The sequence below is a fragment of the Neovison vison genome, chromosome 14 (assembly GCF_020171115.1).
Source record: "Neovison vison isolate M4711 chromosome 14, ASM_NN_V1, whole genome shotgun sequence".
Lineage (NCBI taxonomy): Eukaryota > Metazoa > Chordata > Mammalia > Carnivora > Mustelidae > Neogale > Neogale vison.
In genome coordinates this window covers 8,496,947-8,519,657 of record NC_058104.1, presented here as the reverse complement: position 1 = coordinate 8,519,657, position 22,711 = coordinate 8,496,947, and the positions used below count along the sequence as shown (strand labels likewise).

Genomic DNA, 22,711 nt, shown 5'->3' with positions numbered 1-22,711 from the left:
TCAGGGAAATGCTGGTAAAAACCACAGTGGGGTATCGCCTCACACCTGTTGGAATGGCTGTTATGAAAAAGACAAGAGGCAATAAATCTTGGTTTGGATGTGGAGAAAGAGAACCCTGGGGCACCACTGGTGGGAATTTAAACACTATGGAAAAGACTATGATGGTTTCTCAAAACTAAACAACAAAACAAGACAAAGAAAAACAAAGTGCATTTGTTCTTTAGCAATTCCACATCTGGGAATATATCCAAAGAAAATGAAATCAGGACCTCAAAGAGATATCTGAACTCCCATGTTCATCGCAGCATTATTTACAATGGCCACAGTGTGGAGACAACTTAAATGTCCATCTATGGATGAACGAATAAGCGAAATGGCACACACATGCACTACGTGTGTGTGCACGCATGTGGACACACTGAAATATTATTCAGCCATGAAAATGAAGGACAGCCTGCTGTTTGTGATGACATGGGTGGGCCTGGAGGGCATTATGCTAAGTGAAATGAACCAGATAAGAAAAGAGAAATACTGCATGCTCTCACATATATGCAGAATTTAAAAACACTGAACTCATAGAAACAGAGAGTAGAATGGCGGCTGCCAGGGGCTGAGGGGTGAGGGACATGGGGAGATGTTGGTCAAAGGGTACTGTCAGTTATAACATGAGTAAGTGACTATAGTTAAATACTGTATTGTCTACTTGGAAGTTGCTGTGAGGAGAACTGTAACGTTCCTGCCATAACATCAACAACAATAACAAAAAATGGTAATTATCAATTGCGAGGTAAAGGATGAGTTAACTAACCTTATTGGTGTAAACATTCTGTAATGTATATGCATATTAAATCATTGCGTAGTATACCTTACATTGCATGCAATTATATGTCAATTATACCCTAATAGTTGGGAAAAAAGTGCTGGAAAGTATATGGAGAAAATGAAAAATCTACATTGCCACTGGGAATGTAAAATGTTGCCGCCACTTTGGAAAACAATCTGTCAGTTCTTCAAAAAGTTAAATACCAATTTTCTATAAATGAAAACCCATGTCCACACAAAAGCTTGTACACAAATATTCACAGTGGCATTATCTGAAAAGGGGCACAACCAAAATGCCCATTAACTGATGAATGATAAATAAAAATGGTATATCCATGCAATAGAATATTATTTAGCAATAAAAAGGAGTGAAGTCTTGGGCGCCTGGGTGGCTCAGTGGGTTAAGCCGTTGCCTTCGGCTTAGGTCATGATCTCAGGGTCCTGGGATCGAGTCCCACATCAGGCTCTCTGCTCAGCGGGGAGCCTGCTTTCCTCTCTCTCTCTCTCTGCCTGTCTCTCGGTCTACTTGTGATCTCTCTCTGTCAAATAAATAAAATCTTAAAAAAAAAGGAGTGAAGTCCTGATACACACTATACCCTGGTTGAACCTTGAAGACATTATGCTAAATGAAAAGGGCTAGTCACAAAAGGCCACACAGAATTCCATTTATGCTGTGAAGCCTAGAATAGGAAAAATCTATAGAGATGGTAAGTATGTTAATGGTTGTCCTGGGATGGGGATAAGGGAGTGGAGATGGGGAGTTACTATCCATGACTACAGGGTTTCCTTTTCGTGTGATGAAATTTTCTAAGATTACAGAGTGGTGATGCACAACATTTTGAATACACCCCACTGAATTGTAGAGTTAAAAAGTGGATTTTATGGCATAGGAATCATATCTCAATAAAGCTCTTATTAAAAAGGTAGACGGACAGCCAAATTTGGGTATGGAGTAATAGATACAATAAAAAGAGATAAGAGGCATGCCTGGGTGGCTCAGTGGGTTAAAGCCTCTGCCTCTGATTCAGGTCATGATCCCAGGGTCCTGGGATCGAGCCCCACATTGGGCTCTCTGCTCGGCGGGGAGCCTGTTTCCCTCCCCTCTCTGCCTACTCCTCTGCCTACTTGTGATCTCTCTCTGTCAAATAAATAAATAAAATCTTAAAAAAAAAAGATCAAGAAAAGCCACCTTCATGCAAATCCTAAGCTCTTCATTTCCGAGCCAAGTTAGTTCTGAGCACTGTTAATTTTAAGTAAGTTAGACGGAGAGCCTATTGATTGAAGATGCAGTTGGAGCTCCATGTGGACAGAGTCATGTCAGGTGTATGTAGTAGTGATTCCCTGAGTGCTTCCCCATGGTAACCTATAGTCACTTACTCAAAGAAGCCATGCAAAAGGGAAGGGGAATCCTGAAATCTTCTGAGGACAGTTGGATACATGATTCGACTTGACACTGACAAACCTGAGGACACTCCACCATAATGCATATGGAGGTCTGGCAATAAATGGAGACCTGGTCCAGTTCTCTCTCCCAGTACATCTTATAGTCACTGGCTCTACCCATATGGTAGTCCCATATGGTAGTCACTTTCCATGCTCCAGAATGTAAAATTAGGATGGATAAGCTTAGTGTGTGGCTAAATCCAACATAGGTTCCTTGACCAATGGAGTAATACTATTACAATTGACCCTTCAAACCTACATTGTTTGGGTTTGAACTGTGTGGGTCCACTTATATGAAGATTTTTTCTTTTCTTTTTTTTTTTAAATTGCAATTTTTAAATTTTTTTTTAAATTTAAATTCAATTAATTAACAAAAATGTATTATTAATTTCAGAGGTAGAAGTCGATGATTCATCAGTCTTATATAATACACAGGGCTCATTACTTCACATGCCCTCCTTAGTGTCATCACCCAGTTACCCTATCCTCCCACAGAACTGGAACACTTTCCTTTTTTTTTTTTTTTTGCCTCTATGATTAGGCATAAATTTTATGGTTTGTCTCCCTCTCTGATTTCATCTTGTTTTATTTTTTTTCTCTGTTCCCCTCATTAACCTCTGTTTTGTTGCTTAAATTCCACATGAGTGAAAGCATATGATAATTGTCTTTCTCTGATTGACTTATTTTTGCTTAGCGTAATATTCTCTAGTACCATCCATGTTGCTGCAAATGGCAAGATTTCATTTTTTTGGTGGCTGAGTAGTATTCCATTGTGTATATATACCACATCTTCTTTATTCATTCATCTGTCAATAGACATTGAGCTCTTTCCATAGTCTGGCTATTGTGGACACTGCTGCTATAAACATTGGGGTACAGGTACCTCTTTGGACCACTACATTTGTATGTTTAGGGTAAATACCCAGTAGTGTGTTGCTGGGTCATAAGGTAGCACTATTTTCAACTTTTTGAGGAAGCTCCATACTGTTTTCCAGAGTGGCAGCGCCAGCTTGCATTCCCACCAACAGTGTAAGGGTGTTCCCCTTTATCCACATCCTTGCCAACATCTGCCATTGCCTGACTTACTAATTTTAGCCATCGGGCTGGTGTGAGGTGGTATCTCATTGTGGTTTTGATTTGTATTTCCCTGATGCTGAGGGATGTTGAGCATTTTATCTTGTGTCTGTTGGCTATTTCGATGTCTTCTTTGGAGAAAAGTCTGCTCATGTCTTCTGCCCATTTTTTTTTTTAAAGATTTTATTTGTTTATTTGACAGACAGAGATCACAAGTACACAGAGAGGCAGGCAGAGAGAGAGAGAGAGAGAGAGAGGGAAGCAGGCTCCCCGCTGAGCAGAGAGCCCGATGCCCATTTTTTGATTGGATTATTTGTTCTTTGGGTGTTGAGTTTGATAAGTTCTTTATAGATTTTGGGTACTAGCCCTTTATCTGATAAGACATTTGCAAATATCTACTCCCATTCGGTTGTTTTTCTTTTGGTCTTGTTGACTGTTTCCTTTGCTGTGCCAAAGCTTTTTTTCTTGATGAAGTCCCAATAGTTCATTTTGGCCTTTGTTTCCCTTGCCCTTGGAGATGTGTCTAACAAGCAGTTGCTCTGGCTGAGGTCAAAGCAGTTTCTCCCTGTGTTCTCCTCTACAATTTTGATGGATTCTTGTCTCACATTTAGGTCTTTCATCCATTTATCTTTGTGCATGGTGTAAGAAGACGGTCCAGTTTCATTCTTCTGCTTGTGGTTGTCCAATTTTCCCAACACCAATTGTTGAAGAGACTGTCATTTTTCCATTGGATATTCTTTCCTGCTTTGTCGACAATTAGTTGACCTCAGAGTTGAGGGTCTGTCTATTCTGTTCTATGGATCTATGTGTCTGTTTTTGTACCAGCACCATACTGTATTGATGATTACAGCTTTGTAATAAAGTTTGAAGTCTGGCATTGTGATGCCACCAGCTTTGGTTTTCTTTTCCAACATCCTTTTGGCTTTTTGGCATCTTTTCTGGTTCCATACAAATTTTAGGATTACTTGTTCCATTTCTTTGAAAGAAGTTGATGGTATTTTGATAGGGATTGCATTAAATGTGTAGACTGTTCTAGGTAGCATGACATTTTCACAATATTTGTGAAAATATTTCCAATCCATGAGCATGGAATGTTTTTTCATTTCTTTGGGTCTTCCTCAATTTACTTCATGAGTGTACCATAGTTTTCTGAGTACAGATCCTTTGCCTCTTTGGTTGGGTTTATTACTAAGTATCTTATGGGTTTTGGTGCAATCATAAATGGGATCAAGTCCTTAATTTCCCTTTCTTCTGTTTCATTGTTAGTGTATAGAAATGCAACTGATTTCTGTACATTGATTTTTATATCCTGCCTCGTTCCTGAACTCCTATATGAGTTCTACCAATTTGAGGGTGGAGTCTTTTGGGTTTTCCACATAGAGTATCATGTCATCTGTGAAGAGTGGGAGTTTGACATCTTCTTTGCCAATTCTGTGAAGAGTGGGAGTTTGACATCTTCTTTGCCAATTCTGTGAAGAGTGGGAGTTTGACATCTTCTTTGCCAATTCGGATGCTTTTTTTTTTTTCTTTTTGTTGTCTGATTGCTAGGGCTAGGACTTCTAGTACTATGTTGAACAACAGTGGTGAGAGTGGGCATCCCTGCTGTGTTCCTGACCTTAGGGGGAAAGCTCTCAGTCTTTTTTCAGTGAGAATGATATTTTATATGTTTTTTTCATAGATGGCTTTTATGATATTGAGGTACATGCCTTCTATCCCTACACTGTGGAGAGTTTTAATCAAAAAAGGATACTATACTTTATCAAATGCTTTTTCTGCAACTATTGAGAGGATCATATGGTTCTTGTCCCTTCTTTCATTAATGTAGTATACTACCTTGATTGATTTGCAGATGTTGAACCACCCTTCCAGCCCAGGAATAAATCTCACTTGGTTGTGGTGAATAATCCTGTTAATGTACTGTTGGATCCTACTGGTTAGCATTTTGGTGAGGATTTTTGCCTCTGTATTCACTGGGGATATTGGTCTGTAGTTCTCCTTTCTGGTGAGGTGTTTGCCTGGTTTTGGGATCAAAGTAATGCTGGCCTCATAGAAAGAGCTTAGAAGTTTCCCTTCCATTTCTACTTTCTGAAACAGCTTCAGAAGAATAAATATTAATTCTTCTGTAAACATTTGGTAGAATTTCCCTGGGAAGCCATCCAGTCCTGGACTCTGGTTTGTTGGGAGTGTTTGATGACTGCTTCAATTTCCTTACTGGTTATGGATCTGTTCAGGTTTTCCATTTTTTCCTGTTTCAGTTTTGGTAGTTTATACTTTTCTAGGAATGCATCCATTTCTTCCAGATTGCCTGATTTGTTGGCATATAGTTGCTCATAATATGTTCTTATAATTCTATTTCTTTGGTGTTGGTTGTGATCCCTCCTCTTTCACTGATGATTTTATTAATTTGGGTCCTTTCTCTTTTCTTTTTGATAAGTCTGGCTAGGGTAAGGTTAGCAATCTTATTAATTCTTTTAACAAACCAGTTCCTAGTTTCGTTGTTCCGTTCTACTGTTCTTTCAGTTTCTATTTCATTGACTTCTGCTCTAATCTTTATTTTTTCTCTTCCCCTGCTGGGTTTAGGCTTTATTTGCTTTTCTCTCTCCAGCTCCTTTAGGTGTAGGGTTAGGTTGTATATTTGAGACCTTTCCTATTTCTTTTTTTTTAAATTTTATTTATTTATTTGACAGACAGAGATCACAGAGAAGCAGGCAGAGAGAGAGGAGGAAGCAGGCTCCCTGCTGAGCAGAGAGCCCAATGTGGGGCTCGATCCCAGGACCCTGGGATCATGACCTGAGCTGAAGGCAGAGGCTTTAACCCACTGAGCCATCCAGGCGCCCCAGACTTTTCCTATTTCTTGAGAAAGGCTTGTATTGCTATATACTTCCCTCTTAGGTCTGCCTTTGTTGAATCCCAAGTGCTCTGAACAGTTGAGTTTTCATTTTCATTTGTTTCCATGAATTTTTAAAATTATTCTTTAATTTCCTGATGGACCCATTCACTCTTCAGTAGGATGTCTTTAGCCTTATTTGAAGATAATTTCAATAAACATATTGGAAACATTTTGGGGGAGATTTGAAACAATTTGAAAACTTTTGAGTCACAGATGAACCATATAGCCTAGAAATATTGAAAATATTAAGTAAAAGGTATATCATATATGTAGATACAATCTGTTTTATCATTTACTACCATGAAAAATCATGGGTCTATTTTATTTTATTTTTTAAGATTTTTAAAAAAGTAATCTCTACACCCAATATGGGGCTTGAACTCACAGCCCTGAGATTAAGAGTCATATGCTCCACCGAGTGAGCCAGTTAGGTGCCCCCACAAATCTTATTTTAAAAAGTTAAAATTTATCAAAACTTACACACACACTTGCAGACTATACATAGTGCTATTTGCAATCAAGAGAAATGTAAACAAATGTAAAGATGTGGTCTTAAATCCTAACTGCACAAAATTAGCTGCAGTACATATTTTACCGTCATGATTTCATAGCCACTTCCTGTTGCTACTGCGGTGAACTCAAGTGTGAGTACCCATTTAAAACATCAGATGCTGGGGCGCCTGGATGGCTCAGTGGGTTAAAGCCTCTGCCTTCGGCTCGGGTCATGATTCCAGGGTCCTGGGATGGAGCCCCACGTTGGGCTCTGCTCAGCAGGGAGCCTGCTTCTTCCTCTCTCTCTGCCTGCCTCTCTGCCTACCTGTGATCTTTCTCTCTGTCAAATAAATAAATAAAATATTAAAAAAAATAAAACATCAGATGCTAATCATCTCCCAGAGAGCAGTTCTTCTCTCCAGGAAATGATGTATTGCAATAAAAATGATCTCTTGCAGTTCTATTACTGGTTGAGTTTTTGGAGAGTCAAAAGTTATACATGGATTTTCAATGGCACAGGGGTCACTGTCCCTAACCCCTGCACCGTTCAAGGGTCAAATGTGGGTTGCAAAGGCTAAACGAACCCTTCTCCCCACAAACTCACACTCGGCCAAGATAGTAAATGGAAAACAATATTACATCGTAGGAGAAATAGCAGAAATCAGCGGCATCTACAGATAATTACGAAATGCATGGGAGTGGTCTCCATCGTATTCCCACTGAATTCATTAGTCTGGGCCTTCAATAATGGATCATAGAATGGATAATAACAGATGGCGGTGGACCACTGAAAAATTAACCCAGTAGGAGACCCAATTTTTTAAAAAAGATTTTATTTTATTTATTTGATAGACGGAGATCACAAGTAGGCAGAGAGGCAGACAGAAAAAGAGGAGGAAGCAGGTTCCCCGCGGAGCAGAGAGCCCAATGTGGGGCTCCATCCCAGGACCCTGAGATCATGACCTGAGCTGAAGGTAGAGGCTTTAACCCACTGAGCCACCCAGGCACCCATAGGAGCCCCAATTTTTAACCATTGCATCAGATGTAGTATAGTTAGCAGAGCAAAATAACATAGCTTTTGTTATGTGGTAAGAAGCTATTGATCTGATTAGTATACAAACTGATTCCATGTTAGAAATATGTGTAAAATCCTTATCATAACTAGCAGTGAATAATGTATAGAATTGTCAAATCACTATATCATACATTTGAAACTAATATTAACACTGTATGTTAACTCTCCTGGAATTAAAATTTTACATCTATAGATCTATATCTCTCTATATATATGTATCGAGCATATATAAATATATATTGATTAAAATAATTATTATTGACTTGTATTTCAAAATGTTCTAATTTCTTTTTTTTTTTTTTATGGTTTTATTTATTCATTTGACAGAGAGAGAGAGAGAGCGTGCACAAGCAGGGTAAGCAGTAGACAGAGGGAGAGGGAGAAGCAGGCTTCCCATTGAGCAAGGGGCCCAGACACGGGGCTCAATCCTAATCCCAGGACCCTGGGATCACAACCTGAGCTGAAGACAGATGTTTAACCAACTGAGCCACCCAGCCACTCCCAAAAAGTCAAAATTTAACATAAATTCATCTCTGGCTATTTTATTTTTATTTTTTTTAAGGTGGGCTTCACACCCAGCATGGGGTTTGATCTCACAACCCTGAGATGATGACCAGAGCTGAAACCAAGAGTCAGATGCTTAGCCGACTGTACCACTCAGGCTCCTCATGAAGAAATTATTTTATTTTTATTTTTTATTTTTATTTGCATTTATTCTGTGCAAATTTACTCCTCGGCCATAAGTTTTTGTTTCTTCTGGGATATCTTTTTCTTCTGTGCAACCTCCTCTTCTGGTTTAGGAACAATCTGCTCTTTTTCAGTAAGGATCATCTCAGTGTGGCAGGGAGAGCTCACGTATGGGTTAATGCGACCATGAGCCCTGTAAGTCCTACGCCGCATCTTGGGGGCTTTGTTCACCTGAATGTGCTCAATGACCAGGGAATCGACATCTAAGCCCTTAAGTTCAGCATTACTCTCTGCATTTTTAAGCATGTGCAGTAAAAATTCAGCACTCTTTTTGGGCCACCGACCTTGTGTCCAGCCCCACTGTCTGGCCTGGGCACACCTACCAACTCCACCACTGTAGTGACGGAATGGCACACACTGCTGCAAAGTGACGTCTTTCAGATACTTGGTGGCTTTTCGGATATGCATACCCTTGATGGCCTGAGCAGTTTCATGTGTGTTCTTAAAGTGAACATGGAGATTTGAACCTCTTTTTTTTTTTTTAATTTTTTTTTTTTAAAGATTTTTATTTATCAGAGAGAGAGAGGGGGAGAGAGCAAGCACAGGCAGACAGAATGGCAGGCAGAGGCAGAGGGAGAAGCAGGCTCCCTGCTGAGCAAGGAGCCCGATGTGGGACTCGATCCCCGGACGCTGGGATCATGACCTGAGCCGAAGGCAGCTGCTTAACCAACTGAGCCACCCAGGCGTCCCAGATTTGAACCTCTTGACTTGCATGATTTCGTAGGGTTTTCCGGGTCAAGCGAATAGCTAATGATTTTCAGAGGTCACTCCAGGCCGCTGAGAGGAAGAGCACGAGGAAATTTCTTACTAAATTCACTATTGGCTGAAAGTGTCTCTTAATATAATCAACCCTATTACCTTAATTTCTATTAGAACAGATAGCTTTTTTTTTTTTTAAAGATTTGATTTATTTATTTGATAGACAGAGATCACAAGTAGGCAGAGAGGCAGGCAGAGAGAGAGAGAGTGGGGGAGGCAGACTCAGCTGAGCAGAGAGCCTGATGTGGGGCTCTAACCCAGGACCCTGGGATCAAGACCTGAGCTGAAGGCAGACGCTTTAACCCTCTGAGCCACCCAGGCGCCCCCTTTTGCCTCCTTTTTTATAAGGAATCCTGTGATGTCGTCAGGCCCACTCAGACAATCCATGAGTGCCCACATCTCAGGATCCTTAACTTAATCACATCTGCAGAGTCCCATTTCCGATATAAGTCAACATTCACAGGCTCTGGGGATTATGATGTGGGTATCTTGGGGGGCATCATGTGGTCTACTATAGGCATTTTACAGAAAAGACAAAAACCCACTAGATAGGAGAAGGCAATTAAATAATACCTTTAAAGTTCTGAAAGAAAATAACCATCAATCAAGAATTCTCTAGCCAACTAAATAATAGTTCAAGATTGAGGATAAAATGAAAGCACTTTAAGACCAAAGAGGATGAAAAGAGTTTACCCCCGACAGTTCCCCGGTAGAAAAACTATAGAAGGTTGTGTTTCTAGAAGAAGGAAATTTGGCACACCTGTGTTCACAGCAGCCGTATTCACAATCACCAAGAAGGTTTGAAAGCAATCCAGATTCCATCAGTGGATGAATGAATGAACAGAATTTGATATATACACACATACACCCAATGAATATTAGTTGAGAAGATGTTGGTCCATGAAGGAGAGGTTGTCGGTGATGATGCCCAAGTTTTTGGTTGGGATCCAGGATGAATGGTCAAGTTAGTCAATGAGGTGTAGAACATATAAGGAGAAGATGTTAATTTTCTTGAGGGTACGAAATTACAATGGGTTTACAGTCAGAAGCCCTTTCAAGGTGCTGATTTGAATAATGGGGAAGCTAGTCATACTGTAGTGTTTAAGGGTTTGCCATCTGTAATCACACTGCCTATTCAAATCCCAACTTCTCCAACTCACTAGCTGGTCAACCTTGAATAAGTTACATCACCTCTCTCCTCTGTAAAAGAGGATAACAGACTTTTATCATGAGGTTGTCATGGGGGATAAGCGAATTAGTAGCCATCTAGCACTTAGAAAATTCACCATTTACTTACTAAGTACTGAATAAATGTTAGTGTAACAGGGCTTAAGTTGGAAAACTTGGGGTTTCGAGATATAATGTTTTAAAAAATACAGCATGTATGAATTCTGAAGTGATTTGCTAATCTGAGATGAAATATTTCAAGGGGGAAAAAAAAGCCCCCAATAAATGAATACATAATGATTATGTCATTCTCAAGCTCTGTGCCCACATCTGAGTTGTATAACATGGCGGAGCTGTTGGAAGTCAGAGAGAGAATTATCTTTGGAAAGAGATATGCCGTTAGTTCTCCTCAAGGGCAAGGGGTGAAGGTGCCACTTCCTTCATCTTAAGCCTAGAGAGGGGGACTAGGACATGTTCATCGACTCCTGCCTGAAAAGTGAAAAAGGCAAGAGACAGACTCTCCGGCAGATGAAGGGGAGGAGATGGCGCTGCACTGGAACTGTATGCTTAGAGTTTTTTGGCCCTAAGGTTGCATGCAAATATCCTGTGGACCAGATGTGAACATAAAGATGCCAACTTATATCTTGCTTAATGGAATCCCCTGGAGGAGTTAAAAGGCTCCAAGGGTTAAAAAAAAAAAAATCATTCGGCAAACTGTCAAGGAGATGGAATCACTTAAAATGTGAAGACTATCAAGCTGGACTTAAACTTCTCTGTAACAATGTTAAATGCTAGAAGATAGGGAACGATGCCCCAAAGGCCCACAGGGGTAGCATCTGGAACCGAGGGGCCCTCCAGCTCTCCTTGAAGAGAGCAGGGTTGGCTCTGGTCAAGGGATGTTCTCTTACCCACTGCCTGCTGACCCAGTCTTGCCCCTTCCTTCCTCTGAAGGGGCTCCTGGCTCCAGCAATGGGGACAGGAATGGGTGCAGGCAGGTGTCGCAGTTCTCTCTGGGACTGGTGGAGAGGGCTGGGTTCCCTAAACTGCTGAGGGACGTGGAGCAGATGCCCACCATGCTGAGGGGAAGCCTGTGCTATTTCTCCCAGCCAAGTGTGTGTGTGCATGCACACACACACATGCACATTCTTTTGTGGGTAAACTTATGCTTTGGATACTTTGCCCAGGAGAGTGGGGGGCTTTGCAGAGAATTAAACTTCTAGAAATTCTATCTGTTGTTGCCTGTGAGCCCTGCCCCTTCCCCCCCATGCTGAGGCCATTGCTCTCCTTCCAGATGATTTCCAAACCCCCCATTTCAGTGTACCTGGAAGAGGTAGCCTCACCCCCAACAAGAGGGTTATTTTCCAGAGCCCCTTTTTCAACAGCAGGGCTGCCTGCTCCTCCAGCTGCCATTCTCATACCCTCCGCTAAGGCTGCCAGGAATGAAGAGGGGAGGGGGAAGACGTGGGTGGTGGCGGGAGGCAGGGCCTGGGGGAGAGCCGGGCCCCTGCTGGCTCCAGCCTGAGGACTCTGCCTGCCTGTTCCCCTGCTGTTGGTGCTCTTGCTAGTGCTGCCAGGTGAGTGCTGGGCAGAGGGCAGCTGGGCTGGCCCAGGGCTCTGGGGGGAGCAGGAGTGGGGGTTGCCTGGGTGCTACACTGGGCGTCTCTAACTCAAATGCAACTGCCAGGGACCGGCGGGGGGGTGGTGGTGGTGGGGTATTACTACAATTCAGATTTGATTTGCTAAGCCTGGAATGCAGCCTGAGAACTTGCATTCCTGGAAATGCCAGTGCATCAGGGAATCACATTTTGGGTAAAAAGTCTGGAATGTTTTCCAGGCCAGACGGGGAACTATGGGAGCAGTGAGCCGGGTCCAGCACTGTCCTCAGGGGCACATCTCTTCCTCATGCCTTACTTGGCTGAGAGGGCTTCTGTTACCACCGGAATCCTGAAATTCTTCTCCCAAAGAATAGAGATGCTTAGAAAAATTCTTAGCAAAATCATGATGGAATTTAAAAAAAAAAAAACTATTTACATGTTTGAAAATCCCGTCATACTCTGGGCTTTCCACCCTCCTCCAAATCTTGAGCTCATGGGTATTGCTTTATCAACTAAAATCTCGACAGTGTTCATATCCTTCCAACTCCTTCCCTAAAGATTTATTTTCAAACTATTTCTCCACTCCTGGAAACAGAGTGGTGTCCTTGAGTGGAGCCTTGAAAAGAAGGCTGAGCCCTCAGCTTTCCTGGTCCAGCTCTAGCTCAGGGGCTCAGGATCCATGGGCAAAGCTGCAGATGTGTTTGTGGGAGGCCAGTGTGGGTCTCAGAGAATGAAGCCAGAGGGCTAACAGACGGGGGGACCATGGGCTCCCAAGAAAACAGGGGATGAGGGAGGAGGCAGGCCCGTGTTTAGGTCCTGGATTTTTAAGGAAAACCCCTTCGGTCTGAAGACTTTAGGAGATGGAGCACGATTTTGTGTGAACCTTCCAGGAGGTCCCAGAATTTGTGGTGTCACAGGCAAGAGGATCAGAAGGGGGCTCAGAATTAGAAATGGCAGCTTCAAATCAAGTCCTTTAGTCCTGCTTTTTCCTCTCTCCCTCCCAAATCTCCAAGTTCTCTGGTGAGCTCTGGAGACCCCAGTTCAGGTCCCAGAGCCTCTCAGAAGATGTTAGGTGTCTGGTTATGGATCTGTGGTGGGCACAGGAGGGAGAGAAGAGCCAGAGATAGGGCCTCCAAGAATGACTCAAAATCCGGGTCGCCTGGGTGGCTCAGTCAGTCAAGCGTCTGCGTTTGGCTCAGGTCATGATCCCGGGGTCCTGGGATCAAGCTCCACATGGGCTCCCTGCTCATCTGCTTCTCCCTCTCCCTCTGTCCTTCTGCCTCCCCCTGCTTGTGCTCTCTCTCTCTCTCTCTCAATTCAAATAAATAGAATCTTAAAAAAAAAAAAAAAAGAACTACTCAATCTCCCAGCATTGGACTATGCCAAGCCTGCTCTGTGTTAGATCCCAGGTTTCCTGGGAATACTGGAAATGCATTTAGAGTGTGCTGGGTCTGCCCTTTGAAATGAAGTGAGGCTGAGAGCCAGATCTGAGAATTTACCATACTAGTCTTTAGTCTGGCAATGCTCCAGGAGAACCAGGGCAGGAGCCCCCAGCAGCCGAGGCTGCCTCCCCTAAGTGCAAGGACCTTGTGGAAGAATGAGGCAGGGAGGGGCTGCAGGCTTCCTCACAGACAGGGCTTGTGGAGGGAGGATGTGCAAGCAGCCCAGAAACGGGCTGATCATCATGTCCCACCAAATGCAAGCCCTCTGAGATGTGCCAGTATGGAGGTCTTGCCTTTCAGAACTGGAGTAGTGATGGGCCAGTGTCCTCCTAAGGCTGTGGTTCTCAGCCAGGGGTGAATCGGCCCCCATGGGACATTCAGCAGTGTCCAGAGATATCTGGGGGTTGGAGGGGAGAAGCGTGCTGCTGGCATCCAGTGGACTGAGGCCAGGAATGCTGCCAAATGTCTCACTACGCATCCAAACAAAATGCTTAGGTCCGAGATATCACTGGTGCTGAGGCTGAGACCCACGGCCAGCATTGGAAGCCGGCCTTCCTTCTGGTCCTCTGTGGAACTCAGGATCTCTCCAAACACAACCTGCTCTTTTCCAGGCACGTCACCAAGTGTTTTCTCATCCAATAAATAAGCGAGTGACTTTGCTTTATTGTGGTCTTGATTTTCAAATTAGGACACAGATTTCCCGTATCTATTTGCCTTTTCTTATTTTTAACAATTCCTTTTCTTTCTCTGAATTCCAGAAGAATAACCTGGTATGCTGGCCAAAACCACAGTCTGATTTGCTTTCAAAGTGGATTGTTGTTGTGCTATAAGTCGTGTGATATCTCTCTTGTTGGTAGTGAGTTTAAACACTTAAAGATCCATCTATTCTTGTTTTCAAGGAGTCTCAGGAATGAGAGGGGATAAATTTCTATCTTCAATCTGCCATCTTTAATCATGAGGCCAATTTTGCCTCTTTCTAAGGACTGAAAATAGATTTCTTCTAAAAGATTTTAACCTAATTTTATGGAGAAGAATCTTCAGTGGTTTGATATACTTCTGATTTTTCATAGTCTATGATGGAGGTAGAAACCTAGGACTGAGAAGCACGTAGAAGAGGCTCGAACTCCGACTGGCAGTGGCTCCAAATATGGTTTCTCACGGTTGGTGGATGGTGGCATGGTCCTCTGGTCAATTAAGCCCTTTTTAATGGTTCCCTTGGAAGCATCTCAATCCAACCCTTTCTACTGCACAGAAGTGACCATTCTGCCTAAGGGTCAGCATAACAGCTTGTCCTTATCTATACAGGTGACCCTTGAACAACACGGATGTGAACCCTGCTGGACCACTTGCATGTGGATTTTTAAAAAAGTAATCTCCAGCCCAATGGGGGGCTCAGACTTGCCAGGGCAGGCGTGGGCCCTGGGTTCCTACCCACCGGGCCCAGACTCCTCCTCAAGGCAGCTCCTGGAGGTGGGCATGCATGGGTAGCTGAAGCTGTTGATGGCCACAGGCTAGTGGCACACCTCCAGGCAGATGGGGTGGCCATCCCTGCCTGAGGGGTCACCTGGAAGCTGCCACTGTTGGGCGGAGGCCCCCATGCTATGGCACATCATTGTCCTGGGGCGAAGCCGGTCGCTGCAGCTGCCCCTGCCTCTACCTCACATCTCCACATGGGTTTTTTCCCAATATACACACACTACTGTGAATGTATTTTCTCTTCCTTAGGATTTTCTCAGTAACATTTTCTTCTCTGTAGCCAACTTCTCCTGTAAGAATGCAGCATATAGTACCCATAACATACAAAATGTGCGTGAATTGACTATTTATGTTGTTGGTAAGGCTTTTGCTTAACAGAAGGCTTAAGTAGTTAATTTTGGGGGAGGAGCCAAAGGTTATAAGCGGATTTTTGACTGTAGAGGGGTCAGTGTCCCAACCCCCACTCTGTTTAAGGGTCAACTGCCATTTATTTATTTATTTTTTCCATTTTTTAAAAATTTATTTTCAGCGTAACAGTATTCATTGTTTTTTGCACCACACCCAGTGCTCCATGCAATCCGTGCCCTCTCTAATACCCACCACCTGGTTCCCCCAACCTCCCACCCCCCGCCCCTTCAAAACCCTCAGATTGTTTTTCAGAGTCCATAGTCTCTCATGGTTCACCACCCCTTCCAATTTCCCTCAACACCCTTCTCCTCTCTAACTCCCCTTGTCCTCCATGCTATTTGTTATGCTCCACAAATAAGTGAAACCATATGATAATTGACTCTCTCTGCTTGACTTATTTCACTTAGCATAATCTCTTCCAGTCCCGTCCATGTTGCTACAAAAGTTGGGTATTCATCCTTTCTGATGGAGGCATAATACTCCATAGTGTATATGGACCACATCTTCCTTATCCATTCGTCCGTTGAAGGGCATCTCGGTTCTTTCCACAGTTTGGTGACTGTGGCCATTGGGGTACAGATGGCCCTTCTTTTCACGACATCTGTATCTTTGGGGTAAATACCCAGTTCAACTGCCATTTATCACATGAGGCCCATTTCAATGGCCTTGCACGTCTTTCCAGGTGTTTTAATCGGGAAGCTGATACGACGCAAAATTAGGTGTGTCTCATTTGCTCCTGTGTCCAAAAGTTAGAAATTCAGTCAAAAGGGAGACAGGTGCCTAAGCAAGTGCAGAGAGGAAACAAGGGTGGGTAAGTCCTTGTTGCAGCCGGAAGGGCCTAAGGACGCAGGTCTGGGAGGGAGCATGGCCTTGGGCAAGTGGCTGCTTCTCTCTCAATGATGATGCTACGGAAGGCAGAGGCCCAAGAGGGGGGGCTCCTTGGTTCCCCGTCAATCTCTATTTTCCGTGGGGAGTAAAAGGTTCGCAGGGTCTTCTGCGACTGAGGGGATCAGTGTGTAAGAGTTTGGGCGGAACAGGGACGGCTGGACCCAGAGGAGGGCTCCGTGGGGTGACAAGTACGGGCTTGCAGCCAGGATGCTCTTCTATCCCAAGGACTGAGGGATTCCTGAAGTCTGTTCCTGACTAAGGTCTCCTTTCGCCACATGGGAGCGATGAGCCTAAGGAAAAATGCACAAAGCAGGAGGAATTTCAAGTTTTTATCCAGTCAGCTCTGGCTCTGGCCTCACACCTTATTACATTCACTGAGTAGATTCTGCTGGGTTTTCCTTAAAACGTTCTCCTTTTCCAAAGCGGGTTGGGTCTCAAGAACACCAGACTCAGGAGGGCCTTGACATTCTGATCAGCTGATCCACAGCGAGCCCCCTGACCTGATTTTATCTCCATCTGGGAGCAGAGGCCAGACCCCCACACCTGCGAGCAGCTAGGGCTTGGTGCTGGAGAAAAGCAGGGGGCACGAGAATGCTTGGTCCCCTGGGGTCAGCCCTGTGTCAGGTGCCACTGACCGTAGTCGGCCCAGGCCTGGTGGCCGTCAACTGGGGAAGCAGTTCTCTGGACTCTGACTAGCCTTTGGTTAAGGGACTGAGGGATGGAGGCAAAGAGGGTGATGCAGACTGAGCCTGGTACGGAAGGGGGCAGAAGAGAGAGCCGTCCCCACATCCACTAATTTACAGAGATGACTCCGTTACCTAGAACAAGGAGCTGTCAGTCTTGGTAATAAGTCAGCCAGGTCCTTGGAGAGGAGCAGGAAGGATTGCTTTACCTCTCCTTGGATTCGCAGTGAAGCGGTGGCCTTGCCCTCCTCCCAAGAAGGACTGGGAGCAACACGCCCGCCCTCCTTATCATCCTCTCTCCCTAACAGGATGTGCGGCAGGTTCCTGAGGCAGCTGCTGGCTGAAGAGAGCCGGCATGCCACCGCTGTGGGGCGCCTCCTGCTTCCTGTGCTCCTGGGATCCCGCCTCGTGCTGCTGGCTGCTGGCGGGCCCGGGATCTACGGCGACGAGCAGCGCGAATTCCTGTGCCACACTCAGCAGGCGGGCTGCAAGGTCGTCTGCTACGATGCCTCCCACCCCTTCTCCCCGCTGCGCTTCTGGGCCTTCCAGATCATCTTGGTGGCTGTGCCCAGCGCCCTCTATGTGGGTTTTACTCTGTATCATCTGATCTGGCATTGGGAAGAATCAGGGAAGGTGAAGGAGGAGATGCTGATTCACCAAGGGGAGAAGAGCAGAGATGCCCCCAGGGCGGGAAGCCCCAGGCTGCTCTGGGCCTATGTGGCACAGCTGGGGGTGCGGCTGGTCCTGGAGGGGGCAGCCTTGGGGGTGCAGTACCATCTGTATGGGCTCAAGGTGCCCAGCTCCTTTGCCTGCCGTCAGGAGCCTTGCCTCGGTAGTACAACCTGTTACCTGTCCCGCCCCTTTGAGAAGACCATCTTCCTCAGGACCATGTTTGGGGTCAGCGGGCTCTGTCTCTTGTTTACTCTTCTGGAGCTTGTGCTCCTGGGTCTGGGGAGATGCTGGAGGACCTGGAAGCACCAGTCTCCTCCTTCTAACTACTGCCCAACTGCAGAGAGCACCAAAAAACACAAGGAACCGACTGATAGCTTCCAGCCAGTGGAAGCCAAAGAGCCATTCCGAGAAGCAGGTGAGAAGGCAATGATGTCCCCTCTTCTTCCTGCTTCTGAGGTCTCTGTCCTCATGATTTCCCACGGCAGGTCCCTCTACCCCTCCCGCATGTTACAAAACAGAAAACCAGGTTCTAGGCAGATGTCTTCTGACGCCTGTTTCCCGCCCATCCCCCAGCCCACCCCCATCGGTTTGACCATTCCTTCCGACCAACCAGGACCAGGGCGCTCAGTCAGTCTACCTCCCGCCTTTCCACTTAGGACTCTTTATACTCAGAAAAAGTCTCAGCTCCCGCTTGCTTCTCTACTTTGCAGAGTTATGAGGTCACCTGCCTCACCTCGAAGGGAACCTACGACTGGATCTTCTTCTGCACATCCAGTGAGTGGGGATTTATTTCTGTGACAAAGCAGAGGCTGTTGAAGCATCTCCAAGGGCCACGGCGGGCCATGCTGCCTGAAGCGCCTCCTGGGAGAACTCTTGCTCCTGCCTTCCCTGCAGAATCTTCTGGTATCAGAGGCAGTTATCACGGGCTTGGTTCCAGAGGCAGCCGGCAGAGGCCTCCATAAAACTGTGCTTCTCCCCTGTAATAAACACCTGTTGCTCAACACCACCTTCCTGTCGAGGTGACTCTACTTACCTCTCCCCTTGGTTCCACGCTCTCAGCTCCCCCCAGCTTCCAAGTCCTGTCACCACCGGAGGTCCCCAGCCCCACAGTGTTTGTCATATTTAGACTAGTCTTCTTTGCATCTCTAATCTAGCATCCTTTAACATTCAGATCTGATTTATTCAAACACCCGGCCACATCCTGTAGGCAGGATCACTGTGAATTCTGCTCAATTCTTGTCTTCCACTTGGCGCACAGCAGCTGGCTTTGTCTCCAGCCCAGCAGCAACTCACACGAAGGGCCAAATGCCTACTTTTTAAACGCAGACCCCTCATTTCTGCCCAGAAAAGACAGGAGAGTTTTCCTGCTGGTTCAGGGGTAACAGGAAGGGAGAATGATTGCATCACAGTATGATTCGACGGACAATTTAAAGCTAAATATCAAGCTTCTCTTTTTAAAGAGATTTTATTTATTTATTTGACACAGAGAGAGCTTTGCGCAGTGGCAGTATCATAGCCAATGAGGTTTATCCGAGGCGCGATTATTGCTAATTGACACAGAGAGAAAGAGAGAGAGAGAGAGATCACAAGCAGGCAGAAGGGCAGGCAGAGAGACATGTGGGGAAGCAAGCTCCCTATTGAGCAGAGAGCCTGATGCGGGGCTTGATCCCAGGACCCTGAGATCACAACCTGAGCCGAAGGCAGAGGCTTAACCCACTGAGCCACCCAGGCATCCCAAGCTTCTCTTTTCTCGAATCTCTTTGTCCCATCTGCCCGAGGGGATTGTAGCCCCCCACCTTTCTACAGAAACAGCTTTCCCCTCAGTTCTTCCTGCCCTCAAATTCTCAACAAAGAGCAGTTACCTGTTTGGTTTTCTCCTTCTGAGTACCAAATTATCCCAGAGTAAATCAGTAAGGCTCCTTCCTAAAGAAAGATATTTGGTCCCTCAAGGGACCGGCAACTAGGAAATTAATAATTTTTCTTTCTGCTACTCAACTGTTTTTATAAAGAATCCCTCCTCTACTATAACCAGAGTCCAGCCAAGTGACCAAGGATGGGGGGTGGGTAGCAAATGTCATCATTCGGAATTCACTCGATAATCCTTTTTAAACGGCTTTATTGGAATATAGTTCACATAACACATAATCCATCCACTTGAAGCATGTAATTCAACGGCTTTTAGTATAATCACAGAGTTGTACATTTATGAGTACAATTTTAGGACATTTTCATCAACTCAAAAAGAAACGCTACAACCCTTTTTACCCCCAAACCTCCATGCTCCCCAAAACTTAAGCAACCACTGATAAACTTTCTCTCTGTATATTTCTCTATATATAAATTTTCCTATTCTGGACCTTTCATATATACAGAATTAGTCATTCAATACTTGGTCTTTGTGACTGGTTTCTTTCATTTAGCATAATATTTTGGAAATTTGTGTTGTAGTACGTATCACTACTTCATTCCTTTTTATGGTTTAACGATTTCGTTGTAAGGCTTACTACACATTTTGGTCCACTTTTAGTTCATGGACATTTGAACTGTTTCTACTTGTTGGCTATTAGGAATAATGGTGCTACGAACATTCATATACTAGTTCTTGTGTGGATGTATGTTTTTCCATTCTCTTGAGTAAATACCTAAGAGCAGAATTGCTGGTGAATACAGTGACTCTTTTTAGCTATTTTCCACAGGAGGAGCAGGATTTTCATTCCCAGGAGCAATGTATAAATCAGTTCCAATTTATCCACATCCTTGCCAACACATGGTTATGTCCTTCCTACTTTTCTTTTCTCTTGTCTTGTCTTTCTTTCTTTTTCTCTCTCATTTTTCCTTTCTCTTTTTAAATTATAGCCATCCTAGGGGGGTGAAGAGGTGTCCCATTGTGCTACGATTTGCATTTCCCTAATGATATTGAGGGTCTTTTCATGTGCTTATTGACTATTGGTATATTTTCTTTGGAGAAATGTCTACTCAGATCCTTTGGCCATTTTTTAATCACGTTGTCTGTACCTCTGTTGTTGAGTTCTTTACATATTCTGGGTACTAGCTCCAGATATATATTCTGGGTATTTAGGATTACATAGGATATAGGATTTCCCTTCATGCATTCAGTGGGCTGTCTTTTACTTCACTGATTGTGTCCTTCAAGGCACAAGTTTTTAATTTTGAAGAAATTCAACTTATCAGTTTTTCTTTTGCTGTTTGTGATTTTGGTGTTGTTTTAAAGAAACTGATGCCTAGTCCTAGGCGGTGTGGATGGACACCTATGTTTCCTTCTAAGAGTTTTACAGTTTCAGCTTTACATTTAGATCTGATTGACTTTCAGTTAATTCTTACATATGGTATAAGGGTTCAACTTCATTCTTTTGCATGTGGATATCCAGTTGTCCCAACACCATTTGCTGAAAAGCCCATTTTTCTTCCATGATTTTCGGCATCCTTGTTGCAAATCCATTGCTTGCCAATGTTTAGCAGTTATTTCTGGACTCTCAATTCTCTTCCATTGACTTGTATGTTTATCCCTATCCCAGCACCACATGTTGTGATTGTTGTTGCTTTGGAATAAGGTCTGAAACTGGGAAGGGTGAATCCTCTTACGTCGTCCTTCTTTCTCAAGGTTGTTCAGCTATTTGGGGGTGTCTTGACCCCATATGAATAAAATTGTCACTTAGCAGTCCTCAATATTTTCAGTAAAGACAGAAGTTCATCTCTGGAGTATGGCGGGATGGACGATATAAGGACCTTAAGGTGTCATAGGACCTTATGTTTGCCACTCAGTAACAGGCAGACATACAGACACATACATGCTAATATCACATTCACGGCAAAAATCAGCAACTGAAGAGAGCACTTCTTCCTGCTTGGTCCATAATAAGACTCAGATTCCTTCTCAATACAGATTTCAATTTTCAAAGAAAATGCATTTATTTGTTGTATGAACATCTAAAAAAGTAGATATTCTGTCTTTTGTCAAAACCCTCCACGCAGAGATCACAGGAACCCCATTCCAAGTCACTTAATTAGACATTTGAGAACTACTTACTGAGCATATTATGGGAAGGGCAGTATCTGATATTGGGATACAGGAGGAATTTAAAAATTTCATTCATAAGAAAAGGAATAAAGTGACAAGAATAAAATAAAAAATCCAAGGATGGGAAACGGATAATTCCCTGAAACAGGCAAGTATACTGTTTGCTGAAAGTCTCAATGGATGTTTCTTGAGATAGCAAAGTAGTGGTTGTTCAAGTTGGGTACCAAAACGGATCTATCTATGCTTCCCAATCTTAACCACTCCCACTTAAAGAAAAAACTGATTTCCCTTCCACCCACGTTCTGGTCCCATCAGATTATTCTTAATGTCCTCCTTAGGACACTTACAGCTCCACTCCCCAGGCTTTGTTCTGGGCTCAACCTCCTCAGGTAGGAGGGTCGGGAATTGCTCCAGCAGCTAGGGCTGCAGCTACAGGATCTGCTCCCTTCTAGCATCTTCGATAAGAGCCACTCAGCAGATCACCCTGAGGGGGCTTAAAGCATCCCATACCCACAGACCTGTCGAGAGCTGAACAACCTAAGACACTGGTGGGAAGCCTCCTGTCCGGGTAGGATCATCTAACCCTAGATTCTTCACCCTGACTTAACTGTCAGTAGTCTTATCTGCGCTGGGATTTGTCCCACGCTCTAGGAATGAGCTGCTTTTACGTGGTGTTTGTCTCCTGGGAGACAAGGTCACAGGGTGAACAGCCCCCCTCCCCACTAGCACGTGCGGGCTAAACACTCCCTCTCCTGTTCGCCTCTCCGAACACTGGCTCTTCAATGTATCCAGCTCCTCCAACACCAGAATAAGTGGGCTTCACGGGGGCAAGTCGAGAATCCTGCCTTTCCAAGAACTCAACTAGCCCTTGCGGTTGGAGACCGAGAACGAAGTCCGGAGGTCTTGCAGACCGAAGAACGAATGAAAAGAACGGGCTTGTGGGAGAGCAAGCTTAACAGGCCCAGCGCCTTCCTTGTCCCCCACTCCAGGCCCAGCTGCACAACCCCCTCTGGTCCTCCGAGCCCTGGGGCTGCCGCAC

The 22,711-nt window shown here is 44.5% G+C and overlaps 2 protein-coding genes and 1 pseudogene across 2 annotated transcripts; 2 read left to right on the top strand and 1 right to left on the bottom strand.

The window, feature by feature from the left end:
• Positions 1-8,522: 8,522 nt before the first annotated feature.
• LOC122895357 (60S ribosomal protein L17-like) lies at positions 8,523-8,985 on the bottom strand. Its single transcript, XM_044232709.1, has one exon. It carries the CDS (start codon positions 8,949-8,951, stop codon positions 8,523-8,525), a length of 429 nt encoding a protein of 142 aa, XP_044088644.1. The 5' UTR covers positions 8,952-8,985.
• An 8,203-nt stretch (positions 8,986-17,188) lies between these two features.
• GJC3 (gap junction protein gamma 3) lies at positions 17,189-18,166 on the top strand. The gene is given in 2 exon segments (XM_044232708.1): positions 17,189-18,129; positions 18,132-18,166. Coding segments are annotated over 2 exon segments (894 nt in total). The 5' UTR covers positions 17,189-17,270.
• A 957-nt stretch (positions 18,167-19,123) lies between these two features.
• LOC122896216 lies at positions 19,124-19,220 on the top strand (annotated as a pseudogene).
• The last annotated feature ends 3,491 nt before the right edge of the window (positions 19,221-22,711 follow it).

Excerpts from the sequence above, each read along its gene's own strand:
- LOC122895357 (XM_044232709.1), bottom strand. The coding sequence starts at position 8,951 with ATGCATATCCGAAAAGCCACCAAGTATCTGAAAGACGTCACTTTGCAG.